Below are 22,468 nucleotides of genomic sequence, written 5' to 3'. Positions count from 1 at the left end.
CCAACCTCTTTGCTAACTGAATGCCTCTAAAGAAGTGGAGGGGGAAAAATAATTCAAGTACACTGAACACAACTTTGCAATGAAATGAATGAAAGAAAAAAAAACAAAAACCAAACCCAAAACGGAAAAGGGAGCAACTGTCCATGTTGATGTTCAGTTGTGGCTGGTTTTGTCTGAACCAGTCATTTTCCTTTCCATGTCTGAAGGAGAAGGCTAGATAGGTTGGAATGAAGATCCTCTCGTGCCAACCAAATGCTAACAGAGCTTCGCTGAGAAATGTTGTGATGGGAAATGTCAGCGGAAAGGGGTGTCTCTTAAGTCCTGCAAAGGGGTCCCCAGAACTAGGTACCAGAGCATGTCAGAGACCAGAAGTGAAAAAAGAACCGAGCATGGGAACAGAAAGGCAGGGACACCGGAGAAAGGTGGAGAGATTTTTTTTCAGCATGTTTTGCATAAACCATCCCATCAATCCCTCGAGATCAATGCTTAAAAGTGCTTTTCGAATGGAATGGTTTATAACAATGCTACACCATGACCAGACATGCCAATCAGCACCAAAAAAAAAAAAAAAGTTTCTTTTGTTTTTCCTAAGAAGGGATGCCAAGGTCACATTACTTTCTTTTAAAACATGAAGAGAAATGATTCCATTCCAGATCCACCTAGTCATGCATGCGCTTTTTGATGATGGCCCAATGGTCATCCTGGGTACAAATGGGTGGGGGCGAGCATCCCCCCCTGGAACCATGTTTGAAGAAGCAGCTAGGTTCTCAACACAGGAGACACCAAGATCTCAGCCTGCACCTGGGCCCAACTGGCGAAATCCAACATCTTTTTTTTTTTTTATTATTATTTTTTGTAGGTAGCAGCTACTGTAGACAGCAAAAAAGTGTGGAACTTTGAGATGCGCCAATATTCTGGTCTTAGTGGTCCCCACAAGTCTCGGGGAGCAAAAAAGTGCTTCTTCTGTCCCAATTGGTTCGAGGGGGTTTGACACACTGATCCTTTAACTGATCTCCCCTTTCCCTTCATCTGTCCCAACCCCAGCCCCATTTGGATTTCTGATTCCTTCTGGAGTACATTGCCTTGCAATTTCCCCATGCCATCCATGACACATGCGATTCCTTGAAAATTATCCTAAAAGGAGAGGATGGGCTAGTCCCTATCAAGAAAAAAATAAAAATAAAAATAAAGCAAGCCTCCTCTAATTTGTCCCATATTGCAAGCGTATTACATTTTTCACTAGCTACTCAGCGGGTTTTTCCTGAAGCACTTGCCTAGCAACTGCTTGAATATACAAGGGATTCCCTTTTCTTGTTGTACTTCAAATAGGCACCCAAATGCTTTGAATGATTACATTTTTATAGGACCTTTTTCTCTCACTTCTATTAATCGTTCAAATTAGGATCTACATGGGGGTGAGGGGGCAGGATTTTTTTTTCTTTCTTTTTTTTTTTTTTAAAGTTGCATCCTAAAAATATCACACAAAAGAACAAAAACATAACCAGAGAGGAGGAGAGAGCAAGATGAAATATCTCATCCCCCGCCGCTGACCCCGACGGCAGGCCGGGAGCTCACAGGTCGATTTCTCGCACATCTGTCGGGGTGCTGGCTTGATCCAGATCTTCTTCCGACTTGGGGTTAGCACTCTGGTCCTCGCGGTACTGCTGCAGGCTGTTGAGCAGCACCACCTCGATCTGCTCCTGGCAGGCTTTGAGGCAATCCTGAGAGAAGAGTCCAGAAGGTTGAAGTGAGAGAGAGGCACAGGGGAGTTTTCCAAGAAGTAGACAGGGCAGGAAGGAGCTGGTTTCTCCAAACTCCAGGGAACATCTTATCTTTCCAAATGGTGATGATGGGCCGGGACAGACAGACAGACAGACAGACAGACAGACAGACAGACAGACAGACAGACAGACCCTTGCCAATGGCTCCTGAGCTGATCAGAACCTGTGGCCCAGAAGTATAAGTGACTCCTAAAAATCTCAATACTGGCCCCATAAACCAAGGGACGACAGGTGTTTCTTCTGGGGACACAATAGGGAGGAAGACCTGGACAGACCCAAGCCTGTAACACCCTGGTAGGCATCTTCAAATCAACAACCACCTGCTCCTTTGAACTCCCAAACACCCAGCACCATGTTGACACAACGATGGACACAAGCACTGGGTTTCACAGGGGGAGAGGGCTTGTCCGACCAGTGGCTGCTCAGCCCGTTGCATTTTCTTTGGTTTGTTTTGGTTTGGGGGCTTCACCCGGCAGCACTCAAGGGTTACTCCTGTCTCTGTACTCAGAAATCGCTCCTGGCAGACTCAGGGGACCATATGGAATACCAGGGATCAAACTTAGAGTCCATCATGGGAGCATGCTTTCAAAGCATGCTGCTAAATGTATTCATTTATTTCTTTTCTTTTTCTTTTTTTGTGGGGTGTGGCGGGGCAAGAGGAGGCACATCTGCCAGTGCTCAGGGTTTACTCCTGGCTCTGAGCTCAGGGATACCATATGGGATGCCAGGGATCAAACCTGGGTCAGTAGAATGCAAGGCGAGTGCTACCCGCCGTACTCACTAAATAAGAAAGACAGGGACAGACACAATCACCTCAGAATGTGGGGTTTGGGGAGGGAGAAGAGGGTCTGCAGAACTTGTAGAACTGAGAGGAACAGACTACTGTGACACCATGCAAGACCCCTACTAGTGGGGCCCGCCCCACTTGCCTGAACAGGCAAGCCCATACTTCTGGAATGGTCACCTCTCCGCCTCTGCTCAGCCCCACGTACACACACAGCCCCCCAAAAGGGCAAGTGACCTCCCCAGCCCTGCAGAAGCAAGTTCAGAGAGGGGCGTGTGGAGTCTGATCATCTGGGGACCCCCACCTACCACCCCCCAAAGCACCAGCCTTGGGTGCTGACATCCCAATCTCTCACCCCAACAGACAAATGGAGGCTGATGAGAGTCCCCAGCTCCAAGGATGGGCTCAGACACCCCCTTTCCCAACCCATCCTCGACCTCACTACCCCCTGCCCCCGACTTCCTCTGCTGGCGGGCTCCAGCCTCACACACCGCACCCCCCTCCCAGCCGGCTGCATGAATGGGCCGTCGGAACTCGGGGCACCAGCCCTCCGTGCGCAACATCCCTCCCTTGTCCGGGCCTCCCACGCGGACACAAAGGGCTGAATGAATCCGGAGCCAGGGCCAACTCAGGAAGAGACATGCTAGGAAACTATCTCATTGGGCCTTTTTCTTCCCTGGCTGTTGGGCTCCTTTCCTTGCATACCCAATGAGCCCCATAGGGGGAAACCAGGCAGGGCACAGCAGCCTGGGATTCTGTCTCTTCTTCTCTTTACTCCCAGCTGCCTGCACAGACACTGCATCTTTGGGCCAGATCACACTGACCCTTACACACAGCATCCCAAGAATGGAGGTAGATGGGGATCCTAAAAAGATTCCACTTCTTGGTCTGCTGATAGTGAAGAGATAATCCCACATCAAGTTCCTTTCTTCCTAAGCTTCAGGGATGACTCTAAGGAAGGCACATTGCCGAATCTTCGCAGGAGGATACTTCCAGAATGTGACAGGGAGTTGGGATGAATGAAGCCTGAGTCGAAAAGCATCTTTGAGACTCTAGAGGTGTTCATGAATGAATGGCCCAGCACCATTAGGGGCCCAGAGAGCCTCAATTTGATTTTCATCACCTGGGAATATGTGACTTGCCCTGGGAGAAAGGCTGAGAGAGGACCTTGATATCTAATTGGGGTGACATCATGCACAAGCTCTCCCAAAGGCCTGGGAAGACCCCAAGAATGTCAAAGGCACTTGCAGGCTGTCTTTGTACCCCGTTCCTTCCTGCCTCTTCCCCACGCATCCTTCCTTCCTCAAGGCCCCTGGCAGACTCAGACAGGGCTGAGTCAAAGTTGTCCAAAGGGGTTCTATAGACAAGCGAGCTGTGAGATTAAGAGTTGGCACAAAACCCGAGGCCAGCATCAGGGACGGAAAAGGAACCCCGGTTCTTCCTGGGGAGGCAGGGAAGGCTTCTCCAGGGAACTAGGATGATGGGTAAGTCCTCCTTTCTCTCATTCAACATTACTCTTAAAGACTGAAGCACCCCATTTCTTCTGCCACTCCACATAAGATTCCCCCCCCCCTCAGAGCCTCCCCAGCTGATGCCTGTTTTTAGCAACACTTTGGAGTGAAAGGAAAAAGTCCTTAAAATATACTACCCCGCTGAGATTTAATATCCTTGTCAACCTGTCAGGCGTCTCCCTCAGCTTTGTCCCTGGACTGGAGCATTCTGGTTTATTCTGGCATCCAAGAGAGCCACTTTCTCAGGGGTGTGGGGTACAGCCTACTCCCAAGGCACTGCGGGGGTCTGAGAGCCTCCTAGAGCCCCTGCCTGCAGTCTGATCCCTGCACAGCCCCGATATCAGGAAAAACTGGGCACTGGAGATAATCATCCAGCAACAGGAAATTGGGGCATGTGCAGAACTGGGGGGTAGAGGTGGGAGTTGCGGGGAGAAGGTATCAGCTCTTCCGAGTGTTCTCGGTGGCAGGATGGAGATGGCCCATGGTGTCACCCACTGCATGGAACCTTCCAGACATATACACGTACAAGGCACTAGCTACACGCAGCAGCGTGCTGACCACCTTCAGTGTTCTAAGTGCCCAGTGGGATCCAGTCTGTTCCCCTGGTGCAGCTCTTCCTTCCATCCTTGTTCTCCCCCAACTAAAGTTCTGTGTGCCCCCTCACTCCCATCTGGGCTTTGAGAAACCTCCAGTTGGCCTTTGGTCTCCCTGATGGAGCTGTGGATTCTGCTGGCTTTTGTCTGGGGGCTGCACGTCCAGTTGTGGAGATGGAGTCATGGTGCTGCATGTTTGCATGCTCGGTGGCCTGCCCCAGTCATCAGAGCAACTTCCGACAATGGGCATTATCATTATTTAATATTCCTTTATGTAGGGCTATTTTGGGGGAAGGTCACACCCGGCAGTGCTCAGGGGTTCCTCCTGGCTCTACGCTCAGAAATCGCTCCTGGCAGGCTCGGGGGACCATATGGGATGCCAGGATTCAAACCACCATTCTTTGCATGCAAGGCAAACGCCCTGCCTTCATGCTATTTCTCCTGCCCCTAACCTCTTCTTTTGAAGAGGTCTGGCTTGGGGCTGGAGAGAAAGCACATGGCAGAATGAGCACATGCAGAGAGACTCACGGCAGAGAAAAGCCAGGAGGTAAAAGCAGACTAACTCCAATGAATATCTTTTCTGAAGGCTTGGTATTATTTCTCCACCGCTACCCTGCTTTATCAGACCAGTCAGCCTAAGGGCTTGAATTAGAAACACAGTGCCTGGGGCAGCCTCACCCAACTTGTGGATTATTTTTATATTTTTATTTTACAGGGGCATATCTAACAGGGCTCATCAGAGGACTGTTCCCTCCAGGGCTGATCCTCATGTTTTGGACCTCTTGGGATGACCTCAGAGAACAAGAGCAGATAAGCTAAGCCCAAGGCTAATAACTCCCTCCAATAAGATCTTTCCCTGTGTGTGTGTGTGTGGGGGGAGGGGGAGGCACGCCCAGTGGTGCTCAGGGATCACTCCTAGTGATGCTAGGAACTCTATGGGGTACCAGGAATTGAACTCGGGTCAGCCACCTGCATGGCAAGTGCCCTCCCCACCGTACTATTGCTCTTGCCCCGAAGATCCTTCCTTAGGTGAGCCAAGATCCTTCCAGGCCTTCTGGGAGTGCAATGCTTGGGCTGGATACCACTTTGTTCAGCTCTGCTGGGGCTCTTGAGGGTTATACCCAGCAGTGCTCAGGGGATCCCATGGTACTGGGAATGAAATTCCCATTCTCGCATCCCTGACCCCTGTCCAACCTCCCCCGGCCATCATGTTTCATTTCAAATATTGCAAAGCTTAGCTCTGAGGCCCTGGGGAGAAGGATGGATGGGTTGGTGAGGGGTGGGGGTGGGGGTTTGCTGGACTAGAGCCCTGGTAACCATTTTACCCCGTGGGACCACTGACCCTACTACTCTGGCTACAGAGCAGGTGAGAAGCACCAGCTGCTCTGCTCCTGCCACCAGAAAGGAAAGGAAAGGAATGGGGCTTGCAAACCCAAAGAACAAGAGCACAGCCGAGCGCAGAGTGACCCCACGTGTGACCTCCATCTGCTTGCAACCAGTAAGGGGTGCTGGGGGGAAGAGAAATGTGGGAGCAAGCCAGAGCCCAGCCATCAGCCAAATTAGAGCAGATCTATAAATAAGTAGGAAGTGTCCTACTACCTCGGGGTCAGGGAAGGGGTCCTCCCTCCTTGGGGCCCAGGAGTCCTATCCTTCCATGCTGCCTTAATAGGAAATTTTCAGACAAGGAAGGAAATGTAGCTGCTCCAGAAAAGCTGGGTGCTGGCCCAGATTGGCCTCCCGAGCACTGACTGATTTTCTCAAGGCCCTTTTCTTCCGGTGTCCCACCCCCAACCTACTGGGTGGCCGGCCCCTAAGTCTCAAGCCGTGGCTTTCCAATGTACAGAATTTTCACCTGTGACTATCCTGGGCACTCATAGACAAACTCCATCCCCCACTTCCCTGCTCCCCACCCCTCTGCCCCCTATCCAGTTCCCTACGCTGAGAAATGCTCCTCTAAAGGACTGGAAAATCACTAAACCTTCTTCCCATGGAGTTGCTCTGGGAGGCTTTTTTGCATCTAAATCTGGGCATCCCAAATCTGAAGTTGTTTCGAAGCCAGACTTGGGGAGGCCCTACAGATGGCAACGAAGATCACTCCCTTTCCCGCAACTCCTGAACACCTCCGAACACACACCCTTTTCTCGAGGCCCCTCTCAATCAAGGTGCCTTGCAAACAAAAAGGTCCTGAGATGCAGGAGTGGGTGATTCTGTCTCCCCACCGCCACTTGGCCTTTCTCTACCTTTGCCCTTCCAACTAGTTTCAAATCCTGGCAACCAGCATTGCAGAATCTGGGAACCACAGAATCATAGAAACTAGATAACAATTCCTCCAAGGGGAGAGAGACAACAGATGAGGCATTTCTTTTGCAAGAAGCTGAGCCACTTCTGATCCCAGGTACTACAACTGGAGCATGGTTGGGAGTGATCCCTCAACACAAAGCTAGGAATAAGCCCTGAGCACTGCTGGGTGTGCTCAGAACAGAACAAAACAGAAAAAAGAAAAAGAATAAAAAAAAAGAAAAAGAAAAACATTAGTTTCTTGAATGTCTATGGCCTTTTATCCTTTGGAAAGTACATCCGGGATCTAGAGAGACAGCTCCATGGGCTGAGTGGAAGACATCCCAAACAGGAAGCCTGGTTTGATCCTTGGCATTCCTGCAGGGGTCCCCCGAAAGCACTGTATGGAGTGAGCCCTGCTGAACACAGGTTGGGAGTCATCTCTGAGCACCACTGGGTGTGCCTTTGAACCATGACCAGAGCGAAAGGGAAGTGTGTGGGCACCTGGGTGTTGGCTGGTGGTGCCTCTGCCTAGGGGACCAGGACCAGCCTGGAGCCTTGGGAATGACTCTGGACATTCTTCTCAGATGTACAGCCCTGATACATGTCCCCAAACCCGCACTGGAACTATGGTGCCAATTCAGCAGCCCTGACCATGGCCAGGAGAGTACAGACCTTGGGCCAAATGATAGTACCGTGAGGGAGGATACTTGCCTTGCATGTGCCAACCCGGGTTCAATCCCCAGCATCCCATCCATAGTTCCCCAAGCACTGCCAGGTGTAATTTCTGAGTGCAGAGCCATGAGTAACCCCTGAGCACAGAGTCAGGGATAACCTGAGCACTACCAGGTATGGCCCCAAAACCAAACCAAACCAAACTAAAAAGGATTAAGTAATTCGAACCCATCTTTGTGTCATCGAAGGCAACAATGCAAAAATAAATAAATAAATAAATAAATAAATAAATAAATAAATAAATAAAAAAGTGTCCTGTGTTCTCCAGTATTTGGGGAAACCAGGACCAGGAAGAGCTTAGAGCTTTGGGAATGACTGGATGTTTCTTCTAAAAGCGGTGGCGCTAAAGGTAAGGTGCGCCTGCCTTGCCTGAGCTAGCTTTGGACGGACCGAGGTTCGATCCCCCGGTGTCCCATATGGTCCCCCAAGCCAGGAGCAACTTCTGAGTGCATAGCCAGGAGTAACCCCTGAGCGTTACCGGGTGTGGTCCAAAAACCAAAAAAAAAAAAAAAAAAAAAAGCAACTTCCAGGGCAAGCCAGAGAGTCAGCACAGTGACAGGGTGTTTGCCTTGCAAGCAGCTGACCTGAGATGGACCCAAGCTTGGTTCCCGGCATCCCATATGGTTCCCTGAGCTTGCCAGGGGCGATTTCTGAGTACAGAGCCACGAGTTACCCCTGAGTCGCCAGGTGTGACCCAAACCTCCCTCCCCCCCAAAAAAAGTTAAAAGCAGCTTCCAATTTCTAACCCCATATCCATTTTTTGCCATCCCCATCCTGGCGGGGAAGAGGGAGCAAGCTACCTACCACATCGGTGTTGGTGACTTTGGCCAGCAGTTCGACCAGGGCATCACCGGTGAGCGAACTGACATCCTCGTCCTGCTGGAGCCCGCAGATGGCCGCCCCCACACTGCCGGTGGCGATCATGGATGGTGGGTACATGGCAAACTTGAAGTCTGTGAGGATGAGAGGCAGGAGGTCAATTCCAAGGGCAGATGTTCAGCTTGAAGAGACTCAGAAATAAGGAAGGACAGAGAAGCAGATCCCTGGCAGGGAGGGCTGGAGAGTCTCATGGTACTTCCATTTGTACCCCATTCTTTTTGGGGTTTCAAAAGGAGAAAAGAGGGGCTTTTAGAAAAGAGGGCTCTTTTAGTCCAGTGTTTCCTCATCTCTCTCCCCAGTTCCTCTGGGGTGATCCAAATATGAATCCCCAAAATAAGGTATCATGGGGCCAGAGTGATAGTATAATGAGTAGTGTCCCTTGCCTTGCACAGAGCCAAGCCAGGTTTGATCCCTAGCATCCTTTAAGGTCCTCCAAAAGTTCCACCAGGATTGATTGATCCCTGAGCAGTCTTTCGGATATAACACCCCCCACCCCTATCCCAGAGAGACTGGTAGAAGTAAATGAAGAATGAGGGTAAGCGTGAGGGGCTCGAATGCCCCTCAAATGCCACATGCCCAGTTCTCTAAGAGTATAACACAGGAGGCTGCTATGAAGGAAGGATTGGGTCCTCCTTGGCCCATCAGAATTTCAGCTTCCTCTGAGCAGCCCCAAGGACAGGTGACAGCGCCCTGCCACGCCTTTCCAGCAGGGGGCGATAAGATATCCTCAGACTCGGGTCACAGCTGCCAACCTGGACTGGATCATCCCATCCATCCCTTCCAGACCAGGCCTGTCTGCTCCACATTCCGAGGGGCCGTACTAGAGAGGTTCCAGGCTTGTCCTTCACCCCAACCACAGTCCGAGCAGCAACACAGGCAAAAATGGGGTGGGGGTGGGGGGAAATCATAGCAGAGGGCAGTGAAGGGAGGCCTGGGTCACACTTCACAAATGTACCTCCAAAGCCACCTTACATGTGGCTTTATTTCTATCCAAAGCAATCTTCTTCTTCTTCTTCTTCTTCTTCTTCTTCTTCTTCTTCTTCTTCTTATTATTATTATTATTATTATTATTATTATTTTAATTTATTTAGGAGTCCTACCCATTAGTACTCATGGGGACATAAGGGATGTCGGGGATCACCTGGGTCAGCACAGGCAAGGCAAGCGCCCTACTCACTATACTATCTCTCTGACCCAACAATGTCTTATTTTTAGGGTTCATTTTGGGATCACTCAGGAGGAACTGGTGGGGGGAACCCTTGTGGTTCAGGGGACGCCAGCACAAGCTTGCCTGCAGTGAGTTCCAGCCCCGAGTTCTCCCCGCATGTCCTGACTGATGACCATATCCCATGGATTCATTTTGATGGAATGGTTAGAATTACCAGGGTCCATACACAGAAAAGGGCAGCCCTGGCTCCTTTATCTGTCTGCCTGTCCCTGGCTGGGCAGTCCTTCCTGAGGCCCTTCACCACTTTTGCCTCTGCAGGGACCCCAGTGGTCCCAGACAGCATGCTGTCTGTGAACTCCCCACCGCCATGAAGGGACAAAACAGGACTTTCAGCCCCTGCTCTGCGGTAGGTCCCTCTCACTTATATCAGGACGGCAGGTTTCTCTGCCCACTGACCTCGTTAGCTTCCCCCTGTGACATTCATGATCTCGCCATGGCAGCCAGGAACTGGCCCCGGGCCTTGGGCAGGCTGGCCAGCAAGGAGCATCTGGTGGGGAAGGGCATCAAGGATGGCCCTGGCACCCACTTCCCGAGATAGCCCCAGGAAACACACCTCCCGGGGCCCAGCCTTGTGATCTCGCTGAATGCAAAACCAATTCCTTTTTTTAAAGCCAATTAATTGATTTCTGGAAGCCAGGGGGATTAGATGGGTGGTCCAGCTGGGTGGTCTGGGAAGACAGTACCTACCACACATGCTTGGGGCTGCTAGGAAGAATGCAGGGGGTTGTCCTGTTGCCCAGAACTGGGGAGCATCAGGTGCTTGAGCGTCCTCAACTGAGACTAATCTGCCAGGTTACACTCTATACCAGATTAGGGTGCCGCAGTAAGACTGTGGACTCTGATTTGTCTACAAAGGAGTCTTGGGTCCTACATGGAAGTTGGTCCTACATGTTAAAGTGTCTAGTGGATAAAGAAATTCATCCCTGCACTATGATCAGGATATTATTGTTATGTTTTGCTGTTGTTTAATTGCATGACACAAAATAAGTATCAGGGAGGAACATTAAGGTATCAACAATCAACTTAATTGTAAGAAGCTTTTTCTTTTTGAAAGTGGGTGAGGGAAGCATAGGCTACTAATGGAGCTTTGTACACAGAGTTCAGAGCAGAGATGGAGGGGCCCCTCTACAGTACCAGGGGCTCAAACCCTAGTTGGCTAAGCCAGGCCAGGCAAGCTCCCTTCACCACTGTGATCACCTTGGCTTGCAGGGAAATGCAACCTGAGAACAAGAGTACCCGCCTGTCCTGTGTAACAGAGAAGTTTGAAAAGAGGAAGTAGGATGAGTCTCTAGCTCTCACTGTTTGTTAAGATGAGAGAATGACGGAGAGAGCCAGAATGTTAGTATGGTGGTCAGGGCACTTGCTTTGCATACCAACCTCAGTTCGATTCCCCACTATCCTATATAGACCCCCTAAGTGTGGCCCAAAGACAAAGACAAAATAATGACTCTGGGAGACCCAGGATTGCTGCTGAAAGAGGAGGATGGACTCACCCACCATTATGAGGCTGCCCCAGGGCTGTTCTCAGGGACAGCCCCTCCCCAGGGGAAGTGGCAGAGGAAAATGAAAGGAACCTCTGAAGGGTGATGTCTTTGCTTTGGCAAACTCCTATCTCATGTCAGCAGGGAAATACCCCAAAACGCCCCAGCCAAGAATTTTCAAGAAGTCTTGGTAAGTACTTGGGGTGTGTGTGTGGGGGGGGGGGGGTAACAAAAACATTTTTTAAAAATCAAAGTTTCATGTACTTGTGCCCTGAGCAAGACACCAGGGACCTGAAGTAGGGCTCTATACAAATCAGGTGGCCATGGGATTTCCTACTAGTTGTAGGAGTCACTTTGTAAACTACTCAAAGGGGATTTCAATGCCAGCTCAATAGGCTGGAGCATCTGTTCTGCATGCAGAAGGCCCCCCACCTCTGATTTAGCTTCGAGTTACTCATGAGCAAACCAGAAGGATGGGGTCCCAACAGCTGTCCCTCCAAACAAATAATATTTTAGTGACTAAGAATGAAGGAAGAAAATTCCCTCCAAAAAACCCCTCTAGTTCTCATGTTTCATGTGTGTGTGTCCTGAGGGGGGATGAGATCTTTATGATTTCTTGAGCATTCTCGCACCCCAACTTCACAGCAGAGGCATCTGAGGGAGCTCAGAGCCTCCCTGACTTCATATACTGCGTCCCCCCAACCCCGTTCTAGACTTACACGGCTTCTTCTCCCCTGAGGTCCGAAACACAGATACTAGAAAACTCTTGGGTGTTCTGAACAGTTGTGGCTATCCACCAGCAATCCAGAAATTTCCCAGAGGAATAAATGCCTCCAGGGACAAGAGACACTGGGGACCTCTCTTCCAGGTCATGGGAAGGATCAGAGCTCCAAAGGAAAGAACACCCAAGTGCAAGAAGGTGAGTGGTAGGAGGGGCGAAGCACCTGTCCCCACATGTCTAGATAAAGAGGCAAGTGACAGGATTTCTCTGAGCCTAATGACCACATACAGCTAAGAGGGTTCCACTGAGTCCCTCCTGTGAGTCCCCAACTCAGTGCCCAGGGTCTGGGGCATCAACCCTGCACCATCATCACCACAGCAGAAAACCTGACTTTGCACTCAGGGAGGTGCCAGGATTGGCCCCGGGGCACATGCCAGGCTAACCCCTCCCCGCTGCTCCATCTCTTCAGCCCTGTGGGATGACTGTGGGGCTTCCAATCTGTTCAGCCTAGACACATGTTGCCAGACCCTGTGCAGACTCCTGAATCTCCTGGTCTGTCAAAAGTGGGGAGCCAGCAAAAGGGGGTTACCCCCAACCATAGTGAAGGAAAGAAAGGATTTGCAATTTCCTCCTTGAATTTCTCCAGAATTATAACCCATAGCCTCCCTCCCAGCTGGCTAAGGAAGTGGATGAGGATTTGGGGCACAGACAGAGGAGGGAGTCCCCCCACTTCTGAGCACAGATTGTGGTGATGTGATGTGCATTCATATGAGGCAATGGAAGATGCACTTGGGAACTGAAACTATCATCGAAAACAGTGTTGAACTCAGAAGGAAGAGCTCTAACCCTGGGGAGTTCGAGAGACGGGGAGTAGGCACCCTCCAGCTGCTGAACTCCACATAAGCAGCCCCCTTAGGACTTCCTTAAAAATAAATTTTGGTCAAAACTGTCTTTAAACAAGAGCTTCCAGGGAGGCTGGCTAAGGGCAGGGCTGGTGGAGCAATGGCCTAGCAGTGGCGCTTCTGTCTACCACTTGGGGGTGAAAGCTGGTGCTGAGGCCAAAGAGTAGGGCAGGCCTTGCCCCACCTCCCAGCATACACTTGGGTGATGAAGGCCAGGAGGCTCTAGAGAGGTGAGCAGTTCCCCCCACCTCTGACCCTCATGTTATAGCCAGACCGGGGCCTGAGGGCCTCATCTGTCTCTGGGGTACACCCAGGAAATAAGAGCCCAGATCTTTCAGTAGTACCCACAATGGGGTGGGGATGTCAGGGTCTCAGTTCTGGCTTCCTGCCAATCTACCACCCTGGGACCTTCCCTTCCGAACAAGCAACCAACTTCTCTATCTTCTGAGGTGGAATCTGGGGTAACACCTTTTGCGAAAGCCTAGGGAGTCCTGGGCTGTTTCTAGTGGTCCCCAGAGCTCTGCCTGCTTGTCAAGGGGTAGGGTGGGGCAGGGCGAGCAGCCAAGGGGTGGTGTGGGGTGTTGTGGGGATGGAAAGGTCAAACCCCTTGGCAAGTTCCAACTCAAGGCCACTGGCTCTTCTAGACCCACTGGAACCATCAATGCAGGTGATCACGTACAAGAAGCCCACTCCCCGTGCTGGGTACAAGTTTCCTCATCCACTAAGGGACCTCTTTGTCTGCAAACCGGGGTGGGGGGCCTCCACCTTAAAACTATGACTCAGAGTGGGGGCTGCAGAGGCTCAGTTCACTTCCCTAACTCCCAACATCCAGGGATGGGAGGGCCAGGAAAGGGTGTCATGAAGGAACCCCCACCCCAGCCCTCAGGATCAGTTAGAAGAGACCCAGCTCTCTGGCAGCAGTCTCTGCCCAGGAAATCTTTGTGGGTCAAAGCTGTGAAGGAATGGACAGGGGCACCCACCCTCCATCTTGCTGTCATCTCTGCAAACCCTGCCCTTCCTGAGGTCGCTCCAGCCTCTTCTGGTCTGGTCCATGCATATGGAGATGCAGCCATTCAAGCAGACAAACACACATGCAAACACACGCTGAGTTCTTTCCTAATATCTCTTTTGTTTTTGGGTCACACCCAGAAGTGCTCAGGGGTTACTCCTGGCTCTACGCTCAGAAATCGCTCCTGGCAAGCTCGGGAGACCATATGGGACGCCAGGACTCAAACTACCGTCCTTCTGCATGCAAGGCAAATGCTCTACCTCCATGCTATCTCCCCGGCCCTAATATCTCTTTTCCAACTGGCCTTTAGAGCTAACCCCACTGGTCACAGTCTCCTTCAGGACCTGCTGCTTCTCCAGGCTACAAAGTGGGTTGGGATAAGAAGTTCTGTTGGGGTGGGGGACAGGTCAGGGGATGCAGGGGGCTCCAAGTCTCTGCCCCTGGCCAGCTGGTTCTACCCAGGTCTGTTTGGAGTGGCAGATTTCAGAGCCTCAGGGTCCTTCTCTGCAGCGCCACCTGGTGGGCATCTTAGTGACAGGCCAGGACACGGGGGTGGGGCGGTCTCTTAGGCCCCAGTCCTGGGCCCAAAGCTTGCTCTGTCTTCCTTCGCCTCCCCCGCTGGACCTCTGTCCTCAGTCTCCCAAGCTCCCTACTCTGGCCCCAGAATTGGCAGCCACCCCAAGGATCTGGGCTAGAAGGCCCCTGTCTCTACCGGCTGTGCTGTACCCCACTCATCAGAGGCCAGGAGAGGGGGGCAGACCCCAGAAGGCCGTGGGTGAAGCCAGAACTCTCCGGCTTTCGACCCCTGGGCATTGGGCAAGCTTGGGGTGGGGGCAGTGGGGGCAGCTGTCCGCAGGGCCCTGACAAGGGAGAGGAAAGGGAGCAAGTGACAAGCCACGGAGGAGGGACTGACCCCCAGCCCAGAAGCAGAGGAAGGCTTCCTGCCTAAAACGGAGCAGGGGTTCCCAGAAAGGGGTGCTCAAAACAGCAGGAAGGAAAGGTCACTGCTGCATGGGGGTATAGCCCTGTTGAGGCTCTGAGCAGACTAAAGGAAACATGGGGGCAAAGTAGGGATCCCATATAGAATGCCGGGGATCACACCCAAGTTGGTTATGTGCAAGGTACTCTATTTTCCCTCCTACCCTGTGTAGCCTCTCCCCCTTTTTCTGAGGGTTCAAACTTAAGGGCGGGGGAGGAATCCCTGAGATTTACTCCCTAGCATAGGGTCTATGTGCATTTCTGACTTTGCAGAGTTCCAGCTTTTGTTTTTATTTCCCCTCTTCCCAGTCACTCCCAAAGACTGCTGCAACATCATATCCACAGGAACCGTTTTCCACAAAAATAAACTGAGCAGGTCAGAGAGGCGAGGCCAGCTGGCCAAGGTCACCCAGGGTCAGGGCCTGACCTTTAGACTGTGAACACAGCCCTGTGTGAACTAGTACATCTGTATACCCACTCCTAAAGGTCATGTAACAAGACAGTGAAAAGAGGCAGGGCATGCCCCCCCCCCCTCCACCAGGTACATCACACCATCCATTTTGGTAAACTTGACCCATCAACTAGGTCCTTGGGGATGGGAGGTCAGAAGGACGGGCAGATGTGGAGGTCTCTTGGGCAATCATGGCTAATTGTGTAGGGGCTTGTAAACCTGGGGAAGCCTCCCCTTATGATTCCAGAGGTCAATGAGGTCAGGGGAAAGGGCTCCCCAAGGCCAGACCTGAGGGGGGGAAAGGTGGGAAGCAGCCAAAGCTGGGTTACAATGCAAAAGCTGAAAGCCCCCACTTTGCAGCATTAACTATGTAGCAACTATATTATACTTGTAACAGGTGAGAAGTTTTTCAGAATCTAGGGAGTCCTCACTTTGGAAATCCTGGCTGTAAACACCAAACTTCCCTCCACGAAAAACAAAGACTATGGTGTCGGTGCCAATGGAACTGAATTTCTCCAGTCTCCCTTCCCGTGGGAGCAAAAAAAATCCTATTTAATATAGCTTCCTTAATCCTGTGTTTTGCCCTTCCCCACAAGAAATTTCCTTTGGGGCCCGAGCGGTGGCACAGGCGGTAGGACATTTGCCTTGCACACACTAACCTAGAATGGACCATGGTTCTATCCCCTGGCGTCCCATATGGTTCCCCCAAGCCAGGGGAGATTTCTGAGCGCATAGCCAGAAGTAACTCCCTAGCGTCAACTGGGTGTGGCCCCCAAACCAAAAAATAAATGATTTACTCTTTGGACTCATCTCCATCCCACTAGAACCGGTCTAAAATCTTGCAAAAACACTTCAGATGTTGCCCAGGAGACTAGAGACCCAGGCCCACACCTTGCCCTCCCCAAGACCCCCAACCCGCACCTACCGGTGGCACACAGCGCGATGAAGGTCTGCGCATGCTTGCGGATCAGCGGCAGTTTGTCATTGGGTTGCGGCAGCTTGCGAAGGATGTGCTCGATGAAGTCGTGGGGGGTGACAGCAGCCAGGTTCCACTTCAATTTGCCCAACACCACCAGCTCCCACTCCTGGGAAAGAAGGAATAAGGGGCACATATAAAACCCCAAAGTTGTCCCAGGCTCAGGGGCTTGGCTTCTTCAGCAGTGCTAGAGCTGTACCCATTGGTGTTAAGGATCCATTCCTGTCCGGACTGGGGGAAAGCGGTTCAAAGCCCATGTAGGGTGCTAGGGATTGGTTCTGGTGAGTGGTGTAAAACACAAGCACCTTCCCTGCTGTGCTATCTCCCCCAAGCAGTTTTGTTTGTCTGGGGCCACAACCAGTAATCTTAAGGGGTTACTCCTGGCTGTGCGCTCAGAAATCACTCCTGGCAGGCTCAGGGGATCTTATGGGATGCTGGGGATTAAACCCAGGTCAGTCAGTTGTGCTATTGTTCCAGCCCTGTCCCCAAGCGATTTTAATAATAATGTGCACAGAGGCAATAGAGGGTAAGGCCATTTGTTCCATTCGTCATCATGCCCCTGAAGCTTTGATGTTTGCTGATGGCCCATCTTGGCCTTCCTGTCATGGGCCCCACAGAAAAGCAGGGTGTGGGGCATAGTCAGTGCCAAATGGCAAAGCAGAGTTTGGGAGACCCACAGCTGGGTGCTAACAGTTTTATTGCTCAGCCCCATTATGCTGGGACCCTGGGGCTCTGTGGGATTCTAGGGATGGCCTCCAAATGTCCGGCATTAGTTACAGCCCAGGGTCCCAACTTGTACTTTTCCTCCCAACTCCCACTCTTGTCCTCCCAAGCCTGATCTATGTGCAGCCCACCCAGAAAGCTGAACCCAAGAGGAGATTCAGCCGAGGTCACGGCGGCCTCTGGGTATTAATTTATTGGTTGTGTCTCTAGTCTGGGATAAAACTTTTTTTTCTTCATCTTCACGGAAAAACAAGGCATTACTTGGTGCCAAAAGGTGCCGTTTTTGCTTTGCTGTTGAAACTTTCCCCCCAACATATAAGGCAGAGAAACCTTGGGAAAGGATTCCTGAGTCACTGAGGTCCTCTGCTAACTCTGCAGGGTATCATCTACAAGGCAACTGGGAAGAGGCTGATCCAAGGTAAAAGCACCTCTCAGCAGGGAAGAAAAATGAGATTGTTTCTTCCTTTTTGTATCTAGCTGCTTCTTCGCCTTTGAGTCCCCCCCCCCTTTGGGGAACTTAGCTGAGGGGTAGGCTAAGATGTCGAAAAAGGAAACCTCCAAACTTTCGCTTTTATAAGGGAAATAACCATTATTTATGAAATCATGAGGCAGGAGCCCAGTTTGCCAGCCCCCTCACCTCCCATGTCACCTCCAAGTGACTTCACTTAGCTAAGAGTAGCTGGCAAGAACAGCTTGTGATATTGGAGACGACCCTTCCCTTCCCACCCCTTCTGAGGGATCCTATTTAGTGTGTGTGGGGGAGTGGATGGAGTTGGGGGGGGCATCCCCAGCTCCTAACTTCTTCTGGTCAGAGCTATAAAGGTGTGTGGGTCATGGGCAGGACTGTTCGAAGCCATTTACCCTGGCCTGCAAGGCCCTGGAAACCTCAGGGGTCTTGAGAATGTCCTCCGGCCATCAAGAGTTCAAACAATGAACTAAAGGCAAGATAACTTTAGTGTCTGAGCCTCCCCCAAGGAAAACAAAGTAAGTGGTTCCTTAATTGTTTCTTTCGTTTTGTTTTTCCTTTACCTTCTTTAAAATCACCTTTGCAGGGTCAGGAGACAGAACAGCAGGAAAGGCACTTATTTTGCAGGTAGCCCAGTAGCTGACCCAATCCGATCTCCAACATCCCCCAAATGACTTCCGAGCACTGGAGGAGTAATTCCTGAATGCAGCACCCGGAGTTAAACCCTGAACACACCACCCAGATGTGGCCCCTTTACCACTATCTCCCAGTAAACCTCCCCCTGCAATATACTTAAAAATCACCCTTGGGTTTTTGAGAAGTTGGGGTTAAAAAAAAAAAAACACAACTGAGGAACCCTTCCTTCTTCTAAAGTGTGTGTTAATATGTAACACTGATCTTTTGGCCTACTGAAGGAAGCAGAAATCTCCCAGAAAAAAAAAAAAAAAAGTACCTTTCCGGGCCTCTTGGGACCAAACCCCAAGCAGCTGAAATCTGGCACGGGTTCAAAGGTGAAGTCATTCACTGCCCCTAGCCAGTCTCCAAGGCCTCCCCTCCTGGCACATGTCTGCCGCTAGGTGGCAGCCCAGCCCAGAAAGAAACGCCTCGCACAAAGAACTCTAAGTCGACAGCCCAAGCCTCCCAGACTTGGGGCAGGCCTTAGCCAGTAAGAAGGGGGGAAGGGAGGGGAAAAGGGGGGCTCTCCCCCCACTCTTGTGAAGACCTCGGAGGGTGGGCTTCGGAGCAATCTATCAGCCCCTTGCTGTAAACCACATGCACAGACGTCTTTAGTGAGAAGCTGCTGGGGAAAAGGAGTTAAATAAGCCTGGATGGGGGAAATAAAAAAAAAAAAAAAACAGGGTTGATGGCCCCCAAACCCACAGCCCCCCCACCCCACTTCTGTCTCTGATTCCTCCAGCCACTATCAACACGTGTTCTTTGCAAATGTCGACGATGGAGTGAGTTCTTTTCAGCTGGCAGCGTTAAGAACATACGTGCACGGAACTTGGGGTTTTTGGGGGTTCTTGGACCACAATCAAATGGTGAGGAAAAGTGGAGCCTTTTCTCAGAATTGGGTGACTGCAATTCTGGGGGGGGGTTGAGTCAAGCATGACATCACTGGACACGCACACACAAAACCACAAACCCCCCGTTTTCTTTCTGCAGCACCTCACAGGGAGGGTCTTACCGGTGGAGTGTGGCCTCTCAAACTCCCCCACCCCCTCAGTTTCTGTCTGATGTAATGTCCCCCCCCCCAAGTGTGAATGTTCCCAATGGTGATGCAGGTCATTTTGCAGGGCCCCCCCATTTTTTTTCTTTTCCTTTTCCTTTTTTTTTTTTTGGTGTTCTGTGTAAGAAGCTAGAGGGGAAAGAAAGTGTGTGTGTGTGTGTGTGTGTGTGTGTGTGTGTGTGTGTGTGTGTGTTGGGGGTGTCAGCGGTCATTACCAGCAGCTCCTGGGGCTTGATGGAATTGTCAGTATAAATGCACAACTTCTCGGCTGTCAGCGGGATGGTCTCCTTGAGTTTGGAGGCCAGGAACATGCACACGGCCCCGAGAAGCTGCAGATGAGTTTTAGGGGTCGGAACCCCAGCCAGGAATCGATCCAGGTAATTCATGGCCAAGGAGAAGACCTCCTCCTCACACTTCTGCTCCTCACAGACCTGTTTAAAAAAAAAAAAAAAGAAAAATGGGGGTGGGGTGGGAAAGAATGTTGGGAGCAGGTAGAAAATAGTGATGGGGTTAAAAATTAAAAATGGAAAACTGAATTGGAGGGGGAAGAAGATATATATCATCTCTGAAAGAGGCCCCCAATTATTTAATTGTGGGGGAAGGGGAGAAGAATGTGCAGGGACAAGAATGAAGACTGGAGGGAAATGTCTATTCTGCGGGGACTAGTGTTCCTTCTAAGTCTGTTTCGTTGTTTTTTTTTTTATTTGAAAAAAAGGTGAATTTAAAGATCTCCAAAAGAGGCTTTGGGGGTCCAAAGAAGGCGCCTGCAAGGGCCACCCTCACCCCACCCCCGCCACCCCGCCACGCTGTTCTTGGCTTCCCACTTGTGCGCTAGCTCGCTCGAACTCCACTCTCTTTTTCAGATTTCGTCATCTTTTCAAAAAATCAATAAAAATATTCTGGAGGCTCCGGGGGGCTCCTTCTTGGTCCCGTTCGAAACCTCAGGGCCTGCTCTATCGTGTCCGACAATTGGAAAAATTGTCTGGGGGGGTCCGTGCGGCCCAGGAGCCGTTTTTGGGGGGGTGGGTGGGGAACCTTGGGGTAGAGGGGGGAGGGAGAATGGAGGAGGAGCGCGCTGCGCTGGAGCAGGGGTGGAGGAGGGGAGAGCGGCTTCAAAAAATAATTAAAAATCGAGGAAATAACCTAGAAAAGCCCTTTCGGCGTGAAAATCTCCGAGATGACCCCGACTTCTCAGAAGGAAGGTTTCGGGGGCCGGAAAAGTTCGTGCCTCTCCCCCCTGGGACTCTGGATCCCGGAGGGGAAAGCTGCAAAGGGGTGAGCGCCTAGGCGGGAGGCCCACAAGGGCCCAAACTGGGGAGCCTGGAGAACAATAAGGATCTGGGAGTCCCCGGTAAAGTCTTGGGGAGCCGTGACCTCAGCTTTAGGGGTGTCTGATAACCTCCCTTCCTCCACCCCAAATCTCCGCACAGGGTTGGAAAGCGGGAGCTGCAAACTGTAAGTAACTCGCAAGAGATGATGGGGCTGGTGAGGGGCAGGCAAGGCCTGGTCGCTTTTAAAAGTGGGGGTGTTGGGGAGAATGGGGTGCTCGGTCAGGAAGGAGCGTGGGGGGGGGGCAGGTTGAGCAGCGCTTCCACCCCGAGTTTTTTTTTTTTTCTTGCAAAGCAACATGGCGAAACCACGGCGGGTCGCGAGCCGTGCGCCTACGTGGGCACCCGCCGTGTGCGCAAAGATCCACAGCCCGTCAGGTTTGGAAAAAAAAAAAGAGGGGGGGTTCTTTCTCTTTTTTAGGGTTCCCACCCTAAAACACAAGCTGCTTCTTTCAATGTGACTTCCGGGGTTCCTGAATTCCCCGTCCCTTTCCTCCACCCACCCACCCACTCTGCCAGCCACCCCCAGATACTTCCCTTCTCCTCCCCCATCTCCAAGTTAAGTGCCAACGCGGAGTCGCGACCACATGTGGGGACCTGAATGCAACGTGCAATGTATTTGTTGAGGGCCCTTTTCTTTTTTTAAATTTTTATGGGGGTACTATTTTTATTTTTTCATTTTAACTTCGACTCTCCACTTTCAAGTTCCTACTCTTTCTTCCCAGCATTGAAAACCTACCCACCCGGGCTTTGCCAAAAAGGCAGGAGAGGTCCGGATTTGGGGATGTGGGGTGGGGTGGAAGAGGCACGCGTGCCGAGATGCTCCCCCACCCAATTAGCCCTCCCCCAGGGAATGCTGCATACATCCCCGCCAGGCACCGAGCCCCCAGACACACGTCTCACCAAAGGGCGCAGGGTCACCTCGTTGCGCGCCCAGGACTTGGGGAGGCAGGCGGGCGCGCAAATCTACTTTCACCCAATTTTTTTCATCTTTTTTTTTTTGAATCCTCCCCCCTCCCCCAGGAACCCTTAGCCCGGTGGGCGCGCGCGCTAGGGCGGATGGATAGGGATGGCTCAGCCCCTACCTCGAGCATCCAGGTGGCCACCATCCTGCGCATGTAAGGCTGGATGTCCTTCTGCACGCATTTGAAATAGGAGCACTGAGGCAGGTAGCGCTCCTCGATGGTCAGCAGATTCTGCAGGACTCGATCGTCCTGCAGCAGGTTGGCATCCCGCACGGCCCTGCGCACCGGGTCCACCTCGCAGCACAGCAGCTCCATGGCCAGCCGGATGCCCACGCGCTCCCCTCGCTGGAAAAAGTTGCTTTTTTTTTTTTTTTTTATTGGATTTGAGTTTTCTTTTTTTTTTTTTTTTGCAGGGGGAGGGAGGAAAGAAAGGAAAAGATTTCCCCGGACCTCCTTGCTTTGGCTAATATAAGAAAATTTGGAGAGGCTTGGAGAGATCAAGAGAGAGAGAAGGGGAAAAAAATTGGGGAGGAAAGAAAAGAGGAGAGAAGGGTCGGGCGGTGGGAGAGCAGAGCCACGGGGGCCCCAATCTCCAAGCCCTCCCTGGCCAAAGCCAGTGGAGTCTCCGCCGCCGTCTCGCTCCGAGCTCAGCCTGCCGAGGCAGTGACGCAAACTGGCTGGGGCCGCGCGTTCTCCTCCCTCCAGCCGCGCTCCCCTCTCCGGTTCCTCCTCCCCGTCCCTCCCCTTGGGTCCTCCCCTCCTCCTCCTCCTCCACCTCCTCCTTCTCCTCCTTTCAATCGCTCCCTCCTTTTTCCCCTCTTGTTATTAAGGAGAAGAGCAGCTGGCCGGACCCAACTTCAAACGCGGGCCCACCGCCCCCTCCACCCTTCTCCCTGCCTCTCCAAGAACTCTCCCCTACTTTGGGAAGGGTGTGTGTGGGTGGGGGTAGTG

At 51.7% G+C, this 22,468-nt stretch overlaps 1 protein-coding gene across 1 annotated transcript; it reads right to left on the bottom strand.

Annotated features, from left to right (window-relative positions):
* Positions 1–1,420: 1,420 nt before the first annotated feature.
* CCND2 (cyclin D2) lies at positions 1,421–21,883 on the bottom strand. The gene is made up of 5 exons (XM_049772166.1): positions 21,638–21,883; positions 19,440–19,655; positions 16,256–16,415; positions 8,486–8,634; positions 1,421–1,721 (listed from the first exon to the last, which is right to left on the bottom strand). Exons 1-5 carry the CDS (start codon positions 21,830–21,832, stop codon positions 1,572–1,574), a joined length of 870 nt encoding a protein of 289 aa, XP_049628123.1. The 5' UTR covers positions 21,833–21,883; the 3' UTR covers positions 1,421–1,571.
* Positions 21,884–22,468: the final 585 nt, after the last annotated feature.

The sequence above is a fragment of the Suncus etruscus genome, chromosome 4 (genome assembly GCF_024139225.1).
Source record: "Suncus etruscus isolate mSunEtr1 chromosome 4, mSunEtr1.pri.cur, whole genome shotgun sequence".
In the NCBI taxonomy this organism is placed as follows: domain Eukaryota; kingdom Metazoa; phylum Chordata; class Mammalia; order Eulipotyphla; family Soricidae; genus Suncus; species Suncus etruscus.
Note: the sequence above shows the minus strand (reverse complement) of the source record. Positions and strands in the feature narration are given on the sequence as shown.

What these genes read in the sequence shown, in the direction of transcription:
- CCND2 (XM_049772166.1), bottom strand. Translation starts at nt 21,832, where the DNA reads ATGGAGCTGCTGTGCTGCGAGGTGGACCCGGTGCGCAGGGCCGTGCGG. An exon ending in TGGCCACCTGGATGCTCGAG is followed by an intron (nt 19,656 to 21,637) that starts GTAGGGGCTGAG and finishes TTTTTTAAACAG; the next exon opens with GTCTGTGAGGAGCAGAAGTG. An exon ending in CATCGCGCTGTGTGCCACCG is followed by an intron (nt 8,635 to 16,255) that starts GTAGGTGCGGGT and finishes TCATCCTCACAG; the next exon opens with ACTTCAAGTTTGCCATGTAC.